This window comes from Lygodium microphyllum, chromosome 16 (genome assembly GCF_053477565.2).
Source record: "Lygodium microphyllum isolate KBCC chromosome 16, Lygodium_microphyllum_v1.1.10, whole genome shotgun sequence".
In the NCBI taxonomy this organism is placed as follows: Eukaryota; Viridiplantae; Streptophyta; class Polypodiopsida; order Schizaeales; family Lygodiaceae; genus Lygodium; species Lygodium microphyllum.
This window is the reverse complement of record NC_141150.1, coordinates 136848878-136866652: the sequence shown is the minus strand read 5'-3', so window position 1 is coordinate 136866652 and position 17775 is coordinate 136848878. Positions and strand designations below refer to the sequence as shown.

General features: G+C 42.9%; 1 protein-coding gene across 3 annotated transcripts; it reads left to right on the top strand.

Annotated features, from left to right (window-relative positions):
• The first annotated feature begins 11177 nt into the window (after nucleotides 1-11177).
• Nucleotides 11178-17509, top strand: LOC148023480 (kinesin-like protein KIN-5D). 3 transcript variants are annotated; one of them, XM_087696467.1, is made up of 23 exons: nucleotides 11178-11548; nucleotides 11660-11789; nucleotides 11859-12017; nucleotides 12224-12621; nucleotides 12725-12863; nucleotides 12963-13060; nucleotides 13153-13309; nucleotides 13393-13462; nucleotides 13582-13658; nucleotides 13858-13911; nucleotides 13989-14069; nucleotides 14260-14371; nucleotides 14454-14540; nucleotides 14653-14828; nucleotides 14922-15083; nucleotides 15205-15312; nucleotides 15427-15585; nucleotides 15664-15747; nucleotides 15851-16056; nucleotides 16155-16256; nucleotides 16367-16476; nucleotides 16593-16744; nucleotides 16936-17509. In XM_087696467.1, the coding sequence occupies exons 1-23, from the start codon at nucleotides 11436-11438 to the stop codon at nucleotides 17182-17184; spliced, it is 3183 nt and encodes a 1060-aa protein (XP_087552593.1). In that variant the 5' UTR covers nucleotides 11178-11435; the 3' UTR covers nucleotides 17185-17509. The 3 variants fall into 3 exon arrangements, with proteins under 3 accessions (XP_087552593.1, XP_087552595.1, XP_087552594.1); XM_087696468.1 differs by lacking the exon at nucleotides 11178-11548 and having other exon boundaries at nucleotides 11663-11789; nucleotides 11859-11997; XM_087696469.1 differs by lacking the exons at nucleotides 16367-16476; nucleotides 16936-17509 and having other exon boundaries at nucleotides 16593-16739.
• Nucleotides 17510-17775: the final 266 nt, after the last annotated feature.

The window sequence follows — 17775 nt, the reverse complement described above, 5'->3', positions numbered from 1 at the left end:
TTAAATAGAGCAAGCCCTCATGTGGGACCAGGGAGATTCCTCTCTCTCTCTCTCTCTCTCTCTCTCTCTCTCTCTCTCTCTCTCTCTCTCTCTCTCTCTCTCTCTCACTCTCTCTCCCTCTTTGGCCATTAGCATCCCAATGCCTCTTTTATCTTCCCTGCAATGGGGGGGAGGGAGTAAGCTTGCAGAGAAGAGGGAAAGAGAAGATGCATGTGACCACCCTCTAAGGAGGGGAAAGGAAAGAAAAACCTTGGAATATTCCTTCTCTCTCTCTCTCTCTCTCTCTCTCTCTCTCTCTCTCTCTCTCTCTCTCTCTCTCTCTCTCTCTCTCTCTCTCTCTCTCTCACTACAAGATATAGACTTTATAGCGACGTTTAAAGCGATGAAAATACAAACAATAAAATTTGCCCCCGTCGTCGCAAAAAGTGTCGTTATTGACGACGCCATAGAATCGTCGCTATATGCGTCGCATATAGCGACGCATATATATGCGTCACAAATGCAATGCATATAGCGACGGTTACAGAGAATTTGCGATGCTCATAGGGATGCCAATAGCGACGCGAGCAGTAAATTTGCGACGCAAATAGTGACGGTAACAGAGAAAAAAAAATTTGTGGCAGGGCAGTATAGCACTGTGTGTTGTATGAGAGCCATACAAAATAGTTTCTGCACTGCTGCATACAAAGCATTTGCAAAAAAAAAAGAATGTATACTGAAATCATAAAACTGATACATGAAATAAATACATGATCGCATAAAATGCGATTGGTACAATCATGAAACGATATCACTAATACATAGAAAATGTCTACATAGATCAGGCGACTAAAAACTAAAGGTGTGTGAGCTCTAAGGATCCAAGGGCGAGCTACAAATCCTCATCCCCCGAAAGCTCGTCCCGCTGCAAAGGAGCATCAAACAGATTCTGTAGAAAAAGAAACAACATATCAATCCACCATACAATAATGCATTCAAATATCTCATGGTAACTACGGACAAGAAAGATGAGTGACTTACAGGGCCGCCGCGTCTATACAATCGGTCGATCAATGCCCTGAGACCGTGCCTCTCTGCATATCGAGTCTCAAGGCCTTGCGGATCGCGATTTGTAACAGAGTGCTGCAAAGAAAACAAAATGCTAACTGTTAGAAACATGATTGTCAGTACAAAGAATATCTTAAAAAAGCAAATAAGCAAAACAAAAGAGAAACTTACAAAGTCCTCCAAATATGTCCTGTGGCCGCCACTCCCAAGATGATGCACCGATCCGGCCTCGATTCGTGCCCTCGCCGCCTCCCGCTGTTGACTCCAAAGTCCTGGCGAATTTGTAGCCTCCTCCCTCAGTCGGTGCCAGTCGTCTGCATCTAACCACTCGGGCTTTGGAGCCCCACTCTTGATTGCCTTGCGTGCGTCGGATCGTCTATGTGACATGTATGCACGCATGCAATCCATCATCCAGCCCGTAGAGAATCTATCTACTGCGGCTGGCACTGGGAACTCCTCGTGCAAGGATGCTACTATCTAGTCCTTGCTCCCCTCCGGTATGTTCTTCCAATGATCCAAGACGTTGTGCCGAAAAACTTGTTGGCACAACTCCCTCATGCGAGCCATCACCCTCCTCCCCTCATCATTCATGATGATGGCTCCTGATCTACTATCCACTAGGTATCCATAACCCCTAGGAGTCTGCCTAAGATGGGCCCTCTCCCATCTCCGTCCACGCTCCTGGGCATATCCAGGAGACCCCTGTACATCCGGTGTACCGACGGGGGTACCCTCTCCCGGAGTGCCACTCAAAGGGGTGCCACCAAAAGGAGTGCCACCAAAAGGCATGCCATCTGCCGATGGCTGCGCAAAAGCCGGAGTAACTGGAGTGGACGTCCCCACAGGTGTGACAAATCCTGGAGGTGACGCAGCTCTAGTTGAACGACGAGACAGAGACACCACGTCTGTGTCTCCACAGCAGCACCCCCCTGATCCTCCTGCAGTCACAGTCCCTCCCTCTGGCCCAAGTCGCGAGCGTTGAGATCGTCTACTCAAAGCTGAAGCATCTGATCGCGCTGAAGCTGATCTAATAGAGCGCCCTGACGAAGAACGAGACAGCTCCTAGTCTGCCATCTCTCTGAATCTCGCGAGCTGATCTAGAGACATGCATGCCATCATGTCCTGAAACTCCTCATCGCTCATCCTCGACTCATCCTGAAAATGTCGATACCTGCACAGATAAAAAATGATGTTAGAATAATCAATTTAAACTATACAAAGCACATTAATATAAATCATTTTTGAAAAATCTCTCTTAAAATGCATATCTTATCTACCTTTATGGAAGATCTAAACAACGAATTGAGTAATACAATTCTCCAAGAATGAAGTATTCTATGGTCCCATGTTAATCTCCTGACACAACTCTGCATACACTGGAAGGTCGATAGACATGTCACCACAAAATAACGAGTCTGCCTCGTTCTCAAAAAATTCTACGGCTTCTGTATTTCCATCATTGTTAGCCGATGCGAGCTCCAAGCTTGCGGTGGCCTCCACCCCTTGTAATATCGACCCCTCTATTTGCATATTTTCTTCATCTATGCCTGGAACATCGCTTTGATCATATACTCTCGCACCTCAAGGAGTTGAGGGTATAACATACCACCATCGAGGTTGTCGGGGGTTTGGATGGAAGATTACCTGTTCACAAACACTTACAAAGCGAGTTCAAACCATTGTGACATAAACCATGTCGTATTACAATTAGCAAGCAAATGACTATTTGCCCCTTTTCACAATGGGCCGGCAACACAAAGGTGTCACGCAAATCCGTCCATTTTTTTTCGGAATCTATTTCGAGAAATCCAGATGGACCTCGTCGAACTGTTGCTCCAGCTCCTCCAAGTACCACTTTGAACCATTGCACATCGAATAGTATCATGGAGAAGCTACGGTAATCCACCGTAATAATACTTTGCAAGTTCCCAAAATACTCCATCTCATCCACAACCGTGTTCGGATCCGTTGCCAACCATTTCCAACCACCACATCTCCAGTCAGCCTATCAGTGTCCATAGCATTTCATTGTCTGGTTCCACCGTTGGTAGCCATTGTGAGATATGCACTAACGCCTCTGACACCAACCAACCTTCCGCCATGCTACCTTCTGGACGAGCTCGTTGTCGCACAAAGCCTTTCAAGGTTTTCATGAAGCGCTCCAAGAAGAACATCCATCGCGTATGGACAGGTCCAGCAATCTCCACTTCATCCACAAGATGCACAAGAAGGTGAACTTGTATCGTGAGCATGCTAGTGGGCAGGTATTTCTCAAAGAGACAGACCGTCTCAACTACTCCCCGCCTTGCGGATTCAATAGAGGACGTCTTAATCTCTTTCTGTGAGATCCATTGCACCAAAGTCGACAACTTGTAAATGGCCCCGCGAATTTCTGGAGTAAGGCATCCCGCGATCGCGATCGGTAGGACAAACTGCCACAAATGAGAAAGCATTAAGAATAATGGTCACTTTTCAAATTTCAAAATATCCACGCTAATTAAAATCCATTCTGTTTACAAACCTGACATATCTTATGCCAATCATGGGATTTTAGCCCAGACATTTGGTCATTTAGAAAATGTGGACCTGAGAGAACGCATCATACCCGTCGGAGTGCGGATAGACTTGATTACTGTTACAATGCGCTCTTCTTTGGTAGACAAAACCCAGGGAGTGCGAGGAAGCTGCACTCCCCCTTCAGCACTCGACTGTGGCCAAAGCGCCTCCATCTTACCTACCTCCTTTAAATCCATTCGTGACCCTATAGTGTCTCTCTTTCCTGTGATGTGGTCCCATAGCAAGCTGCCCCACATTTTTGAAAATATGCATGGGATCCAACAAGTGGTTGACCTGTAAGTGGGTCCAATATGGCAACTCGTAGAAAACTGAGAACCGTCGCATTCCATTTGGATGTGATTCCGAGTTTACCATTTTCAGCTCATACCAGCTTGCAGCGTTCATACGTGCTGGAGGTCGTCCAAGAAAACCTTCCCTGAGTTCATGATCCTCCGACAAGAAAGCGGCGTGTCCTTGATATACCATCTTCTTCATGGTTCGTGACCTTCGGGAGTCTAACTGTGGCCCACACAATGGACATGCATGATAACCTGAGGTAACCAGACCTGTAAGGCGATCCACGACCTAGTGAATACTTGATTGAATGAAATAAAATATAGATATTACCAGCGAGAACAAAGGTCTACTCACCTGAGCACTCTCCCAATCCCGGAAAGTCATGCATCGTCCACATGAGAATGGCTCGAATGTTGGTTGATCGCCGACCATTGCACCTGCTCATATCTTGCACTGTGACCCCCCTCCTCCCACAAAATCTTAAGCTCATCGACTAATGGACGAAGATACACGTCCATATTTTTTACTTTGTAGCGGCCCGGGATGAGCAAGCTAAGGATGAGATGTCCTTTCTTCGTAGAAAGCCATGGAGGGATGTTGTAGTTGACAAGCACTATAGGCCACACACTATAAGAAGTCGAGCGCAGACCGAATGGGTTCACACCATCCATGGCAAGACCGAGCCGAAGATTCCTTGGCTCTCGCGCAAAGCCTGGGAAGGTAGAGTCAATGTGGCTCCATGCGCGCGAATCTGCTGATATTCGTTGAACTCCATCGGTGGACCTATTCTGCACATGCCACATTGTCAAGCTTGCCATGGCAAACATGCGAAACATGTGGTTTATGCAGGGGATGAGCGGAAAGTGTCTGAGAACTTTTTGAGGGATGGTTTGCCCTTGCAAGTCCTGTCGATACCTGTGAGCACCACACTTTGGACATGTCTCCATAGTCTCATATTCATCTCGAAACAATATGCAGTCATTGATACATGCATGGATGTTATTGTAGTCCATGCCAAGCTTTCGTAAGACATGTTGTGCATCATCACGAGACTCAGGCATGGTATTTGTAGGTGGCAATATATGATATTTCAATAACCTGAAAAAAAATCATAAAACACCTTGAAAAAACACAAATGTTTGCAGAGATATTCCACAAAAAAAAATCAATGAAGCATGTGTGCAAGGTACCTGAATAACTTAGTCACACTCGTATCGCTCCAACCGTATTTTGCTTGCACACTTAAGAGTGCAAGCAATGTCTTCAACCGAGATACTCGGCACCCATCATATAATGGTATGGATGCTTCCTCTCTAAGCGGGTCAGATGTCTCAACATCCATGGGAATCAATGCATCGATCATTGCCTCCATCTCAGGCTCCAAGATTGTAGGCAGGTCGGGAAGGTTGTCTGTCTCCTCTGGCATTGACGGTATAGATGGGCCTTGCGAGTGGTCGATTGGCTCCTGCAATCCATCCATCGCACGTCCACGAACTCTTCTAATTGGCCGCAAAGGGTGCACTCCCCCTTGGGTCGAGACATCACCTCCCTGGATAGAAAATTTGCCAACAAGACCCAATCTTATTGTGTATGGTTTTCAATTAGCTTGAGAGTACAATGCATGAAAAATGCTAACTTCAAATTACCGTTTGCTGAAAATCCGCAATCGTCTGATCAATGATCTCAGATTGAAACTCGCCAAATCGTCGTACGTGTTCTATAGACAATCAGCGTTTTCGTCTAATTGCCAACTTGCATTGAGAGCAAGGACATGGGACACGCTGATTAAGATACGTCTCGCGGTCTTGAACAATAAGACCTTCTTCGTTTTCCATCTTATCTACATTACAGCAAACGAGGCTTAAATGGATAGCTTTATGGAGATGTATGTCAAGTTGCAAGTTGACCATAAATCTTGCATTGTATATAGTAGTTGAGAGATTTTCCGATGTTATATCTCGGCCTTGTATCATGCTCAAGGATTTGTTTGTCTCGGTAGATAATTATCTCGGCTTTGAGTATAAGTAATCCATTTTAAAATTAATGCGCGTCATCTATGAGATTTTATAACTATAGTAATAAAATTTATTTCAATCAATTCTACTCATAGTCATAAGACCTGAGAGAAATTATCCTATACTCAATTTAAGGGTTTCTTCTTCTATAACAATACTTTTGGGTTCATTTTGATGAAGTACCTTAATGACCATTAGCTAGGGTATCATTTTCTTTTAGTCCTTTCGTTGACTAGTTGGCATGATTTCTAATTTGGCATGCCTATAAAGTTAATACAAAAACAATGAATTATGCATATCACAATTAGATCCCCTACTTGGACTTCATGAAGGAATTGACCATTTTTAAGCCATCTTAAAGAGTTACCAATGTACGTGGCCCATGGCAAAGCACATTGCATACCATTATCAATAAGTCTATTATCTTAAATTTCCTTCCCCTCCCTCTCCCTCTCTTTCTCTCCCTCTCTTGCCCTCTCTCTCCCTCTCCCTCTCTTTCTCTCTTTCTCTCTTTCTCTCACCCTCTCCCTCTCCCTCTCATTCTCTTTCTCTCCCTCTCTCATTTCCTTCCCCTCCCTCTCCCTCTCCCTCTCTTTCTCTTTTTCTCCCTCTCCCTCTCTATCTCTCTTTCTATCTCATTTCCTAAACAAGCAAAAAATAAAGTGATTTAAACATCCTCCAAGCAAAAGGGAGAGGGAGAGATACAATGCACTCTCCCTCTCTTTCTCTTTCTATCCCTCTCTCATTTCCTTCCCCTCCCTCTCCCTCTCGCTCTCTTTCTCTCTCATTTCCTCTCCTAAACAAGCAAAAAATAAATTGATTTAAACATTAAACAAGCAAAAGGGAGAGGGAGAGAGAGAATGCACTCTCCCTCCTTCTCCCTCTCTTTCTCTTTCTCTCCCTCTCTCATTTCCTCCCCCTCCCTCTCCCTCTCCCTCTATTTCTCTTTCTCTTTCTCTTTCTCTTTCTCTTTCTCTCCCTCTCCCTCTCTTTCTCTCTTACTCTCTCATTTCCTTCCCCTCCCTCTCCCTCTCTCCTAAACAAGCAAAAAAGAAAGTGATTCAAACAACAAACAACCAAACCCGTCGTGAGAGAGAGAATGCACACTCTCTCTCTCACCCTCTCCCTCTCCCTCTCGTTCTCTTTCTCTCCCTCTCTCATTTCCTTCCCCTCCCTCTTCCTCTCCCTCTCTTTCTCTTTTTCTCCCTCTCCCTCTCTATCTCTCTTTCTCTCTCATTTCCTAAACAAGCAAAAAATAAAGTGATTTAAACATCCTCCAAGCAAAAGGGAGAGGGAGAGATACAATGCACTCTCCCTCTCTTTCTCTTTCTATCCCTCTCTCATTTCCTTCCCCTCCCTCTCCCTCTCGCTCTCTTTCTCTCTCATTTCCTCTCCTAAACAAGCAAAAAATAAAGTGATTTAAACATTAAACAAGCAAAAGGGAGAGGGAGAGAGAGAATGCACTCTCCCTCCTTCTCCTTCTCCCTCTCTTTCTCTTTCTCTCCCTCTCTCATTTCCTCCCCCTCCCTCTCCCTCTATTTCTCTTTCTCTTTCTCTTTCTCTCCCTCTCCCTCTCCCTCTCCCTCTCTTTCTCTCTTACTCTCTCGTTTCCTCTCCTAAACAAGCAAAAAAGAAAGTAATTTAAACATTAAACAAGCAAAAGGGAGAGAGAGAGAGAGAATGCACTCTCCCTCTCTTTCTCTTTCTCTTTCTCTCCCTCTCCCTCTCTTTCTCTCCCTCTCTCTCTCTCTCCCTTTCCTTCTCTTTCACTTCCTCTCCTAAACAAGCAAAAGAGAACGATTTAAACCTTCAACAAGCAAAAGAAAGAGAGAGGGAGACTCATCAATGAGATATGGCGAGCGTGGGGCGGCTTCTCTTTGCAATGAGGGCTTCTCCTCTCCTTCGCGAACAACGGTGGTGGCGGCGGCGGCGGCAGCAGCAGCAAGTCTTCTTCCTCTTCTTCTCTCACAAAGCTTTCGCTCTCTCCCTCGCTCTCGCTCTCAAAAGTCGAAGCAAAAGAAATGAAAACGGCGCTCGGGTTTCGGCCGCGTTTTTTTTCCTGTGGCAAATAGCGACGCCAATAGCGATGCCGATATCCGCCGTCGCTAATCGGCGTCGCTAATTGCCCAATTCCTTGTAGTGTCTCTCTCTCTCTCTCTCTCTCTCTCTCTCTCTCTCTCTCTCTCTTCGTGGGGTGGTGTTCGCCACCTCTTGCCGTTTGTTTGGTGGCGGGTGGACTGGTCAAGAACTAGGGGGGGTGGTAGGCCACGTGGCCTCCCCCTCAACAGCATCGTCGTCATCGTCATCGTCTTCCTCTTCTTCCTTGTCATCATCATCCCCTCCTCGTCGTCGTCGTCATCATCTACTCCTTCATCCTCCCCCTTGCCACTTGTTCGGCGACAACGAGGGGGAGGGAGGGTAATTAAAAAAATTCAATCTACTTTAATTAAAAAGGGGGGTTCATATGCGGGTATATTACAACTAGGTCATATGGGAAAATACAACTTATTTGCAACGTTTATAAGTATAAATGTGTAGAAATCAAGTTATTAAAAAGTAAGATTAGAATACAAATAGAAAAGGTCTCTTGGCTTATGTTTCTCAAAAAGATGAAAGATGATGATTGAGCACTCACTCTTGAGGAGATTGAAACAGCAACCTACTAGTGATATCGCGCCTTGCAAGAGATACATCCCCTAATATGCTTGTTTTTTAGTATCTTTGTCTACTGTATACTAGTTTATATAAAAACATGCAAATTAGATTACCAAATTGGCTATTTAAGCTTCTATTGGATTTTCACATAATAGTGGATTGTGTGATTACACTCTTCTTCATGAGCTCTTCGCTAAGTGTGGAACTACCATGAAGCACATGTTCCTGGTAGCCATGGCGACAAGCAAGGGATCCTTCTCATGTGTAAGTGACTGAGATAACAACCGTGCATGACTTATGACACCTACAATAATGTAGGATGTGGATTTCAATTCTACTAATAGTACTATCATATTTGATTTTGCTAGTACCATTTCATGCCCTTCTTTTTGCATTGCAAGTGTTACTTGTCTTATGGTGTCTTCTCTTAAATGCATTGGCTTATAAAACTAGTAAACTTGTGAACTTATAAAGTTACAAACTTATCAATGAATACCATGTAGCATTTTCTTAATAAAGAAATTGTTACTTCCACTACTGTTTTCTTCTAAATTTGTGACTTGAACCATATGATGTCCGAATGCTTCATTGTAACACACACATATAATGCATATATCATATTTTTTTCTCAAAATCTATTACAAAAGGCATAGGAAGAGCATGGAGAGACTAACATGGAGGAGGTGGCTCATCATAGGAGGCTAAGGGCAAGAGGATAGAGGAGGCGTATTGCAATGGAGAGGGACATAGGATTGTAGTGATGATAGTAGTGATGGATTTGATAGTGAACATGATGGAGTCACACACCCCTATAACAAGGCATGCACCACATAACTTCTTTATCACTTAAACATGATACATGTGATACATACTTCGATGCTAAACGATGGAGTTGGCTTCACTATGTGCAATGTATATGCAACATTCAATAGTGATGTCGTTTGCATCATATAAATGATTAAAAGTCACATCAGTATGTATGGACCCTTTCTATAGTAATATACCATTATGCTAGTATTGATGACCATTTTGCCTCGCATGCATGCATGGTATGTTAGGAGGACACCATCACCTCCTTCTAGGTTTTGTATCACCTCTTCCCAAGCTCTTACTACTATTTACAATGTGTCATGCCAACGCACGCACTCGCACGCACGCGTGCACACACACACACACACACACACAGCCGTGAATTGGTAACATCCTTGCTACTAGCCTCGCAAGCATCATTGTTTGTTATTAACATTAACCATTGATAGTCATCAATTGATTATTTGGAGGACATGCCTATGTTGTTTCATGGCAAATATTTGAAGGGAAGGCACCTCGCTTGTGGGCATTTGGGTGTGAGTCTAATATAAATAAAATTATTTGGAGGAGGCTTGAGTATTTTTTTCATGAGATTCATGTGTTGCTAGGAAACTAGAGGAGATTGCTGGTTCCCTAAGCCACCACAACAATCATCATACATCATTATGGAATGGAATATGGAATTATGAATCATCGATGGATGTATCTAATTTTAAATGCTTGATGTGTTAGGACAATGCTAAGAAATGGCTACCACCCCACAAAACCTCTTGGAGGAGTTGGAAGAGTATCCACCCCCAACCTCTTGGAGAACTTGGAAGAGTAGAATGAATGTTTGGCAAGCCACCCCCAACTAAATTGAATCTATTTCTCTAGAAGATAGTAACCACAAAGTTACTCATGATGGATAAAATCTCTAAATATAAGAGAGTCTTTGCTTTATGTCCTTTGTGCTATAAGTAGATAGAGACCATCACACATTTGTTTTGGTCTTGTCCAATTGCCAGGACTTTGTGGAGTGTAGGCCAAAAAAATGGGTCACTCTAGTGGGGCTAAATGCTAGGGTGTGCTTATGGTTTCATTTGGTGACAAATTCACATTAGATGAGGAAACACTCAAAATCTGGAACATTTTATGAGTTGTTATTTTGAAGCATTGACAACATCTTCTTTCAGAAAGTCAATATTGGAAAGTTAGACCTTCCAACATGTGTTTATGAAATAGTAGCATTGCTGAAGCACCTTAGGAAGGCAAGATCTATCTTTAAAGTAGCTTGAAAGCTTTTCTCTAGGGTATAGGTGTCAATAAGTTGATGGCTCTTGAAAGAATATTGCACCTACCCCCAATAAGAGTGCAAGGGGTAGTGGGAGGTCAACAGCCTTTGCCCTCTAATAATTGTAGGAAGTTGAAATGAAGCCTTGCTATTGGACAATAAGATCTTCTTCTTCTGCTCTTCTTTTGCCCCCTTATTGTCACAATACATGTTCTTGTTTTTTGAAGATTGCATGTGCATTTTTTAAGGAGTGGTATTAGCCATAGACTCCATTGCTTCTAGTAATATTTGTTCTCAATGCTTGTTAACCCGTTGCGAGGAGATTTGACACATCAAACACCTACATCTCGTTGCCATAGGGATGTTGAAGAGGTCACAACTTTCATGACAATTTGTTGACTCCCACGCCCTAGGAGCTAGCGTGTTTTGGGGAGGTAATAGATATTCCTTTATATCAATCCATTTCAAAGTATGAAAGGAAATGCTGAGAAATGCTATGGGCCTTGGGCAGACCTGAGAAAGAAAGCTAGCTAGCCTTAAGACAATAGGAAAGTTCCAAACGTCAAGAAGATCCTATTGCCAACCAGGACGGAGCGCGCGCCGGCCGTAATGTTCCAAATTTCACACAGATTCACAAGAGAAGAGACACGCTCATAAATATAACTCTATTAATTACAATGGCCGTCAGCTCTGGTAAGCCCATAGCTGCCTCGCCATTGACGTTGCATGTGCAGAAAGAAGAAGAAGAAGAAGATCAGTTCGAGTTGTTAATCTAAGCAACAATGGCCCCGACCACCAGCTTTTCACTGCTTCCTGCCAGCCCTGCGTCTGCACGCTCGCTTGATCATCGTGACAAGGACAAAGGAGTGAATGTACAAGTCTTAGTTCGATGCAGGTGGGAGTCATTTTCTCGTTGCTTTGGTGTTTCTTGTGTGTACTTGTTGTTTGTGTAGCTATGGCTAGAGGCAAGAAGCCTTCATAATGTGTGGCGTCGCTGAGAGAACAGGCCCTTGAACGAGGACGAGCTGCGATTCAACGCACCGGCGGTGCTCACCTGCAACGATCAACGGCGCGAGGTCTCTGTCAACTTGAACGTCGCCTCCAAGCAAATTGATCGCACCTTCACATTCGACAAGGCAAGTTATGGCTTTGAAATTAGGTCAATACCATGCATGATCATTGACCTTTGATGCTTCTTCCATTAGGTTTTTGGTCCCCAAGCACAGCAGAAGGATCTTTACGACCAAGCCATAAGGCCGATTGTGAATGAGGTGCTGGAAGGCTTCAATTGCACCATTTTCGCATACGGCCAGACAGGCACAGGGAAGACCTACACCATGGAAGGTGATAGTAGAAAAGCAAAGGCATGTATTTTTCTTTCAGTCAGTTGTCGGTGTTTGCTTTGATAAGGATACCGCGTTTGAGGGTGGTTCTCTTCTAGGTTTAGTTGATTGAACTTCACGTTGCTTGGTTTTATTTGCCTGTAGACTTGAGTACCATTAGTGAACTGACACCACGTTAGTAGAGCCATGGCCTAAACATGTGTGTGTGTGTGTGTGGATGCGTGTAGACTGGAGAAATGCCTATAGATGCTGGAGTCATCCCTCGCGCTGTGCAGCAAATAGTGGACACACTTGAAAGCCAGAGAACTGAATACAGCATGAAGGTTACCTTCTTAGAGCTCTACAATGAGGAGCTCACAGATTTACTAGCACCATCAGTAGCATCAGCAGAGCCAGATATAGTACCTTCCAGCTTTATGTCGCGCTCCATGTCATCCCCCTCCCTCCTGCAGGAGCAAGACAAGTCACGCAAACCCTTGACTCTGATGGAAGATGGCAAAGGTAGTGTCCTTGTACGGGGTTTGGAAGAAGAGGTGGTTTACAGTGCAGATGAAATATATAACCTCCTGGAGAGAGGCTCTGCCAAACGCCGAACTGCTGAAACACTGCTTAACAAACAGAGCAGGTTATAGGAGTCTTGAAGATTCTTTCATTAATGTGTTCATGTTTGCTTCCAGCTCTTTGGTGTTGTTTCAACAGTTGTCACTCCTGTTTTGCTTGATCCACAGCCGGTCTCATTCTATCTTTTCAATAACAATTCACATTAAAGAAGCCACTCCAGAGGGTGAAGAGCTGATAAAATGTGGCAAGTTGAACTTGGTTGACCTTGCAGGCTCTGAAAACATATCCCGCTCAGGTGCTCGAGATGTATGTGCTCTTTAAGCCTTCAAGCATGCATCCTTTCTGTGTCTGTACTGTCTTCTTGACACACCCCCACACAAGCAAACTCTTATTACTTGTTGGCAGGGTCGAGCACGTGAGGCAGGAGAGATAAACAAAAGCTTGCTCACACTTGGGCGTGTTATCACAGCTCTGGTAGAGCATTTAGGTCATGTACCTTACAGGTTCATCATCTCAGTTATCCACCCTAATTTCACATATTTGCTGAAATCAACCAGTTTTATACATTGCCCTAAATCATTTCTGTGTGAAACAGGGACAGCAAGCTCACAAGACTCTTAAGAGATTCACTTGGAGGTAAAACTAAGACATGCATAATTGCAACAGTATCACCCTCTGTACACTGTCTGGAAGAGACCCTTAGCACCCTTGACTATGCTCATCGTGCAAAGAATATAAAGAACAAACCAGAGGTATTGATCTTAGGTTTCCAGTTTAGATTTCAAATCATTTTTAAGGAAGCAAATGTTGACAAATTATACGTTTCTATGTGAAGATCAATCAAAAGATGATGAAGTCTGCTCTAATCAAGGATCTCTATGGTGAAATTGACAAGCTTAGAACAGGTATCTTTACAGTGTATGCTTCTAACCACTGTTTATGAACATATGACTAATAAGAACTTAAGCAGATAGGGATGGGCTGCGGTATAAGTGACTAGCATTATTTTTGTGTGCATCAACAGAGCTTTATGCTGCTCGAGAGAAGAATGGTGTATATCTTCCTCAGGACCGATATCTTCGGGAAGAAGCTGAGAGAAAGGTATACTTGTAAAAGTTCATGCTTTTAGTTTTAAAGTACACCTGCACACAACTTGAGGAGGAGGTTGCGTAGTCTTTTCTGTAAGAAATTATGCTAATTGAGTTTCACATTCTCACGGTTGTAGACTGTAGTTGTTCTAATCTCTCATTCTGGTGCTGAAAATTCCTGTTGATTGCGACATTTGTACGTATCTGCTCAGTCAATGTCAGAGAAAATAGAGCTCATGCAGTTGGAGCTGGAAGCCAAGACTAAGGTATTTGTCTCAAGTTGATGAAATTTGCACACTCATTGACATGAGCTCAACTTATATATGGAATTATGCACGTTCAGCATTTGGAGGATATGCAAGGAGCATTGAGTTTAGAGCGTTGCCAGAGTGCAGATGTGACTCTGAAACTTGAAAGCTATCAGGTAAGGAAAGAAATTGGTTATAGTTTTATGACCACAGGATTTAACAACACATGTAATGGTTAGAAATACAAATCAGAGCCTCAAAAGAGACCTTTAGTGTCGATTAGTTTTAATTTTTGATTGCCTCAAGCAGTTCATTAGTTCCAGGCTTTTGTCTATCATTCAGTTTGGCATTTGCATGCATTTGCAGAGGAAACTTGAACAAACATTGCAAGCTTTGGCTTCTGACAGAGAAAAGCTTAGAGAAGCACAGTATCTTGTTCGAGAACGAGACTTCATGATTTCAAAAATTCAGCAGTCAGGCATGGATTTTTAAGACGAGAGATTGAGGAATTCTGCAGTTTGCCTGCACATAGGTTGAATTGTACTTGTCTTTTCCTGCAGAGAATGCCCTTATGGAACAAGCAAAAAGTCTTCATTCTCAGTTTGCAAACAGCATAAATGATTTAGTACAACTTCACTCGAAAGTTGGTATGTATTTCATGAGTTACAATATACTATTTTCTTTTCCCAAGATAGAATATAGTGTTTTAAAATGGTGGTCTTTCCATAACAACAACTGATGTAAGTTCTCTCTTTCAAGACCGCAAAAACAAGTTGGAGTCGCACAATCTTAATGTAGTACATGCTTTGCACGGGGAGCTGGATCAGCAGTTGAGTGCATTACATAACTCAGTGGGTGTGTCTATTGCACAACAGCAACAGCAGCTCAATGGCATGGAAGAGTCCTTAAGGTCTTACTTGGCCACAAAAAATCAGGTTTTTGACACTTCCAAGATAGGCACCTGAGGATTTCTTAAGAAAGCTTTCTTTCTGATTCACGGTCTTCAACAATTCAATGCGCATGAACAGATGGCAGACCAAATGAAAGATAAAGTTTCGAGGTTGAAGGAAATGTTCAGTGCCAGACTCAAGCATCTTTATGACCTTGCTTGTTCTTATGGTGAAGATGCCAACATCACTTTTCAGAAGTTGAACACCAGTGTTTCTGCTCATGCATCTGCCATAGAGCAGGTGAGTGTGTGACAATGATGCTCCTGAAAACCTCCTCTTTACTTTGTTCTTATTAAATATGTCTGATTGACATCACAATGCCTTAGGATGTATTTTCATATTGCTGTCTCAATCATACCAGCTTCTATTGGCATCAGTATCAGAGGCAGAAGCATTGCTACAGGATGTGCTTATAAGTCTTTCTAAGCAGCAACAAGAAATAGCTTCTTTCACTTGCCAACATCAAGAGGTTACACCCTATGCTTCCACATGTAGCCCTTCATTACTCTCTACTTGAAAGTGGATTGTTCAACAAAGTCGCCAAAGCATGATGTCTTATTACCTGTTTATGCAAATCCTCTAGGTCGCTGAGCAAAGTGTTAATGCTGCAAGGTCATTTTCCAAAACACTAGTTGAGTTTTATGGATTGCTGCAAAGAAACACAACCGACATGCATAAAGATACGATAGATAGTTACCATGGGCTGCAGCAGAATCTCACTGAACTTGAAGCTACCTTTAAGGTAATTACTTCCTGAATAGTCAAAAGGGTGGCTAACTGTCTCACTTGCCCTTGGCACTTACCAAAATCACTATTATAGGAAAATTCCAAGCGTGAAGATGACATGTTGATTGAGAAGATTTGTGAATTGATAAGTGCTGCAACTGCTCGCAAAACTGAGAATGTAAGTTTTCTAATGTCTGTTGCTAATAACAGATGCCTTCTGTATTCTCTTCTGAGACACATGGTACGTGGTCTGGTAATGACATTCTTTGAATCACATATAGGTGACCTCAAAGTTGAAAGCTGTGCATGGTATGTTGTCCAAAAAGTCAGGCAGCTTTGAGCAATGTGTACTTGGGATACAGGATGCCACATCAATAGCAGAAAATCAGACACAAGCATACATAGAACAGTTAGAGAGATGTTATGATACACTGTCTGGCACGTTTGCATCTGAGCAGAAGCATCTCTGTAACACTCTGGACAACTGGTAAGGATTTTCTTCTTGCTTTCTCTATATAAGCCGATAAGCTTTACTGTGGCATTGTCTTGGCATTGGTTAATTTTACAAGTGTCCCACGTTTGCAGTAAAATTGCTGCAACATCAGCAGGACAATGTTGGAAATCTGCCCAAGAGACAATCCAACATTTGGGTAGAACCAACGAATGTGCCATCGATGTGATAATCAGGTACTATCCTTACCACAATCAAGTTGGTTGTAAAGCTGTTATTAGAGCTAGTTTCCTCAAGTCAAAAAGTGGACAATGATATCAGCCATCGCCATGTTTGGTGGGAACAGAGAAGCAACCAATGGCAATGCTGCTCTGCTTTCAGATTTTGAAAGATTAAATAGTTCTATTCACTCTGATCTGCATGCTGGCAACTCGGCTGTCATGGAGTCCATAGATTGTAAGGAAACAGATTTATCAATTTGCAACTCGTCCAATGGTCATTTAAAACCACACAGAGATGTGATTTTAATAGGATGGAACAACTGTGACGTGTGTGTATGTACTGTTTTGTAGCCTCCTTTCAAACTGATAGTGACGCAACAACAAGAATATTATCCATGGTAACATTCCAATCTCAGGCTCTAGCAGACCTCCAGAATTGCCACAAGGCAGGCACAGAAGAGATTCAAAGCCGAACAAATCGTTGCTTAAATGATGAGTACTTGGTAAGTTAACGACTCAAATTAATGCATTTGCACAGTGAAAAGCCCAATGACATGCTAACCCAATCCCTGCAGTAACCCCATCACGGCCCCAATGACATGCTAACCCAATCCCTGCAGTAACCCCATCACGGCACCGAGGATTACTTGATTAAGTCATGCAGTTAAAGGGTCTCCATGTGTGTGTATTGCAGGAGGACAAGCCGACCTGCACAACGCCTAGAAAGTGTGCAATTGATGTGCCCTGCAGGGACTCCATTGAAGCATTGCGTGCTCCTTCCATGGACGATCTCGCCCAAGAGTTCAGGGAATCAAACAGCCCTCCTCCCCCAACAACTGCTAACTCTTCTCTTGAGCATAGCCACCTCGACAGCCATAGAGCAGCACTCAAAGAAACCAAAGTCTTCAAAGACAACCGTGTGCCTCTTACCACTGTTAACTGAAACATTACCAAGAAAAAAGCTATAATGGTAATTAATGGCAATATAAGAAAGAAAAAGCCCGTAAATTTGCTCCGGCCTATCTATGTTCTGTTGCAACCATGGATCATAATGAGGGAAGATCACATAATTTACCAACGTAATCAACAAAAGATAACGCATATTCTAAAAAACAAGCCAAAAGATAATTCCGAGTTCAAAAGGTCATTCATTTCTCACTTAGCAGCATTTATCTATTTATCTTCTATCTTTTATCTTATTTAATACATTGTTAGCTATACCTGCTAATTGCGTGTTGCACGGTTTGCAGGATTGCAAAGCTCTTGAGATTATGTCTCACTTGTTTTGTGTTTTCTGGAGCAAAAAATAACACAACTGCTTTTCTTTGCTCATCAAAATAGGATGGACATTAAAGTGCAACAAACATTATGTCAAACAAACAATTGTGTGAAATACCAAAAATCTTGAGAGCTCTTTTCCTATACTAACTTCAATGTTAATAGGTCACACATTTCTAAGGAAACATTATTTGTCCTTGTCATTGACATGCATATAAAGCAACATATTGGAATTGAAATCACTCAAAAATGATAT

Bases quoted from the DNA above. Each gene is read 5' to 3' on its own strand.
- LOC148023480 (XM_087696467.1), top strand. From the start codon at position 11,436: ATGGCCCCGACCACCAGCTTTTCACTGCTTCCTGCCAGCCCTGCGTCT. The intron at 13,463-13,581 runs GTATCTTTACAG...GTGCATCAACAG, and splicing joins AATTGACAAGCTTAGAACAG to AGCTTTATGCTGCTCGAGAG. The intron at 16,057-16,154 runs GTAAGGATTTTC...CCACGTTTGCAG, and splicing joins TGTAACACTCTGGACAACTG to TAAAATTGCTGCAACATCAG.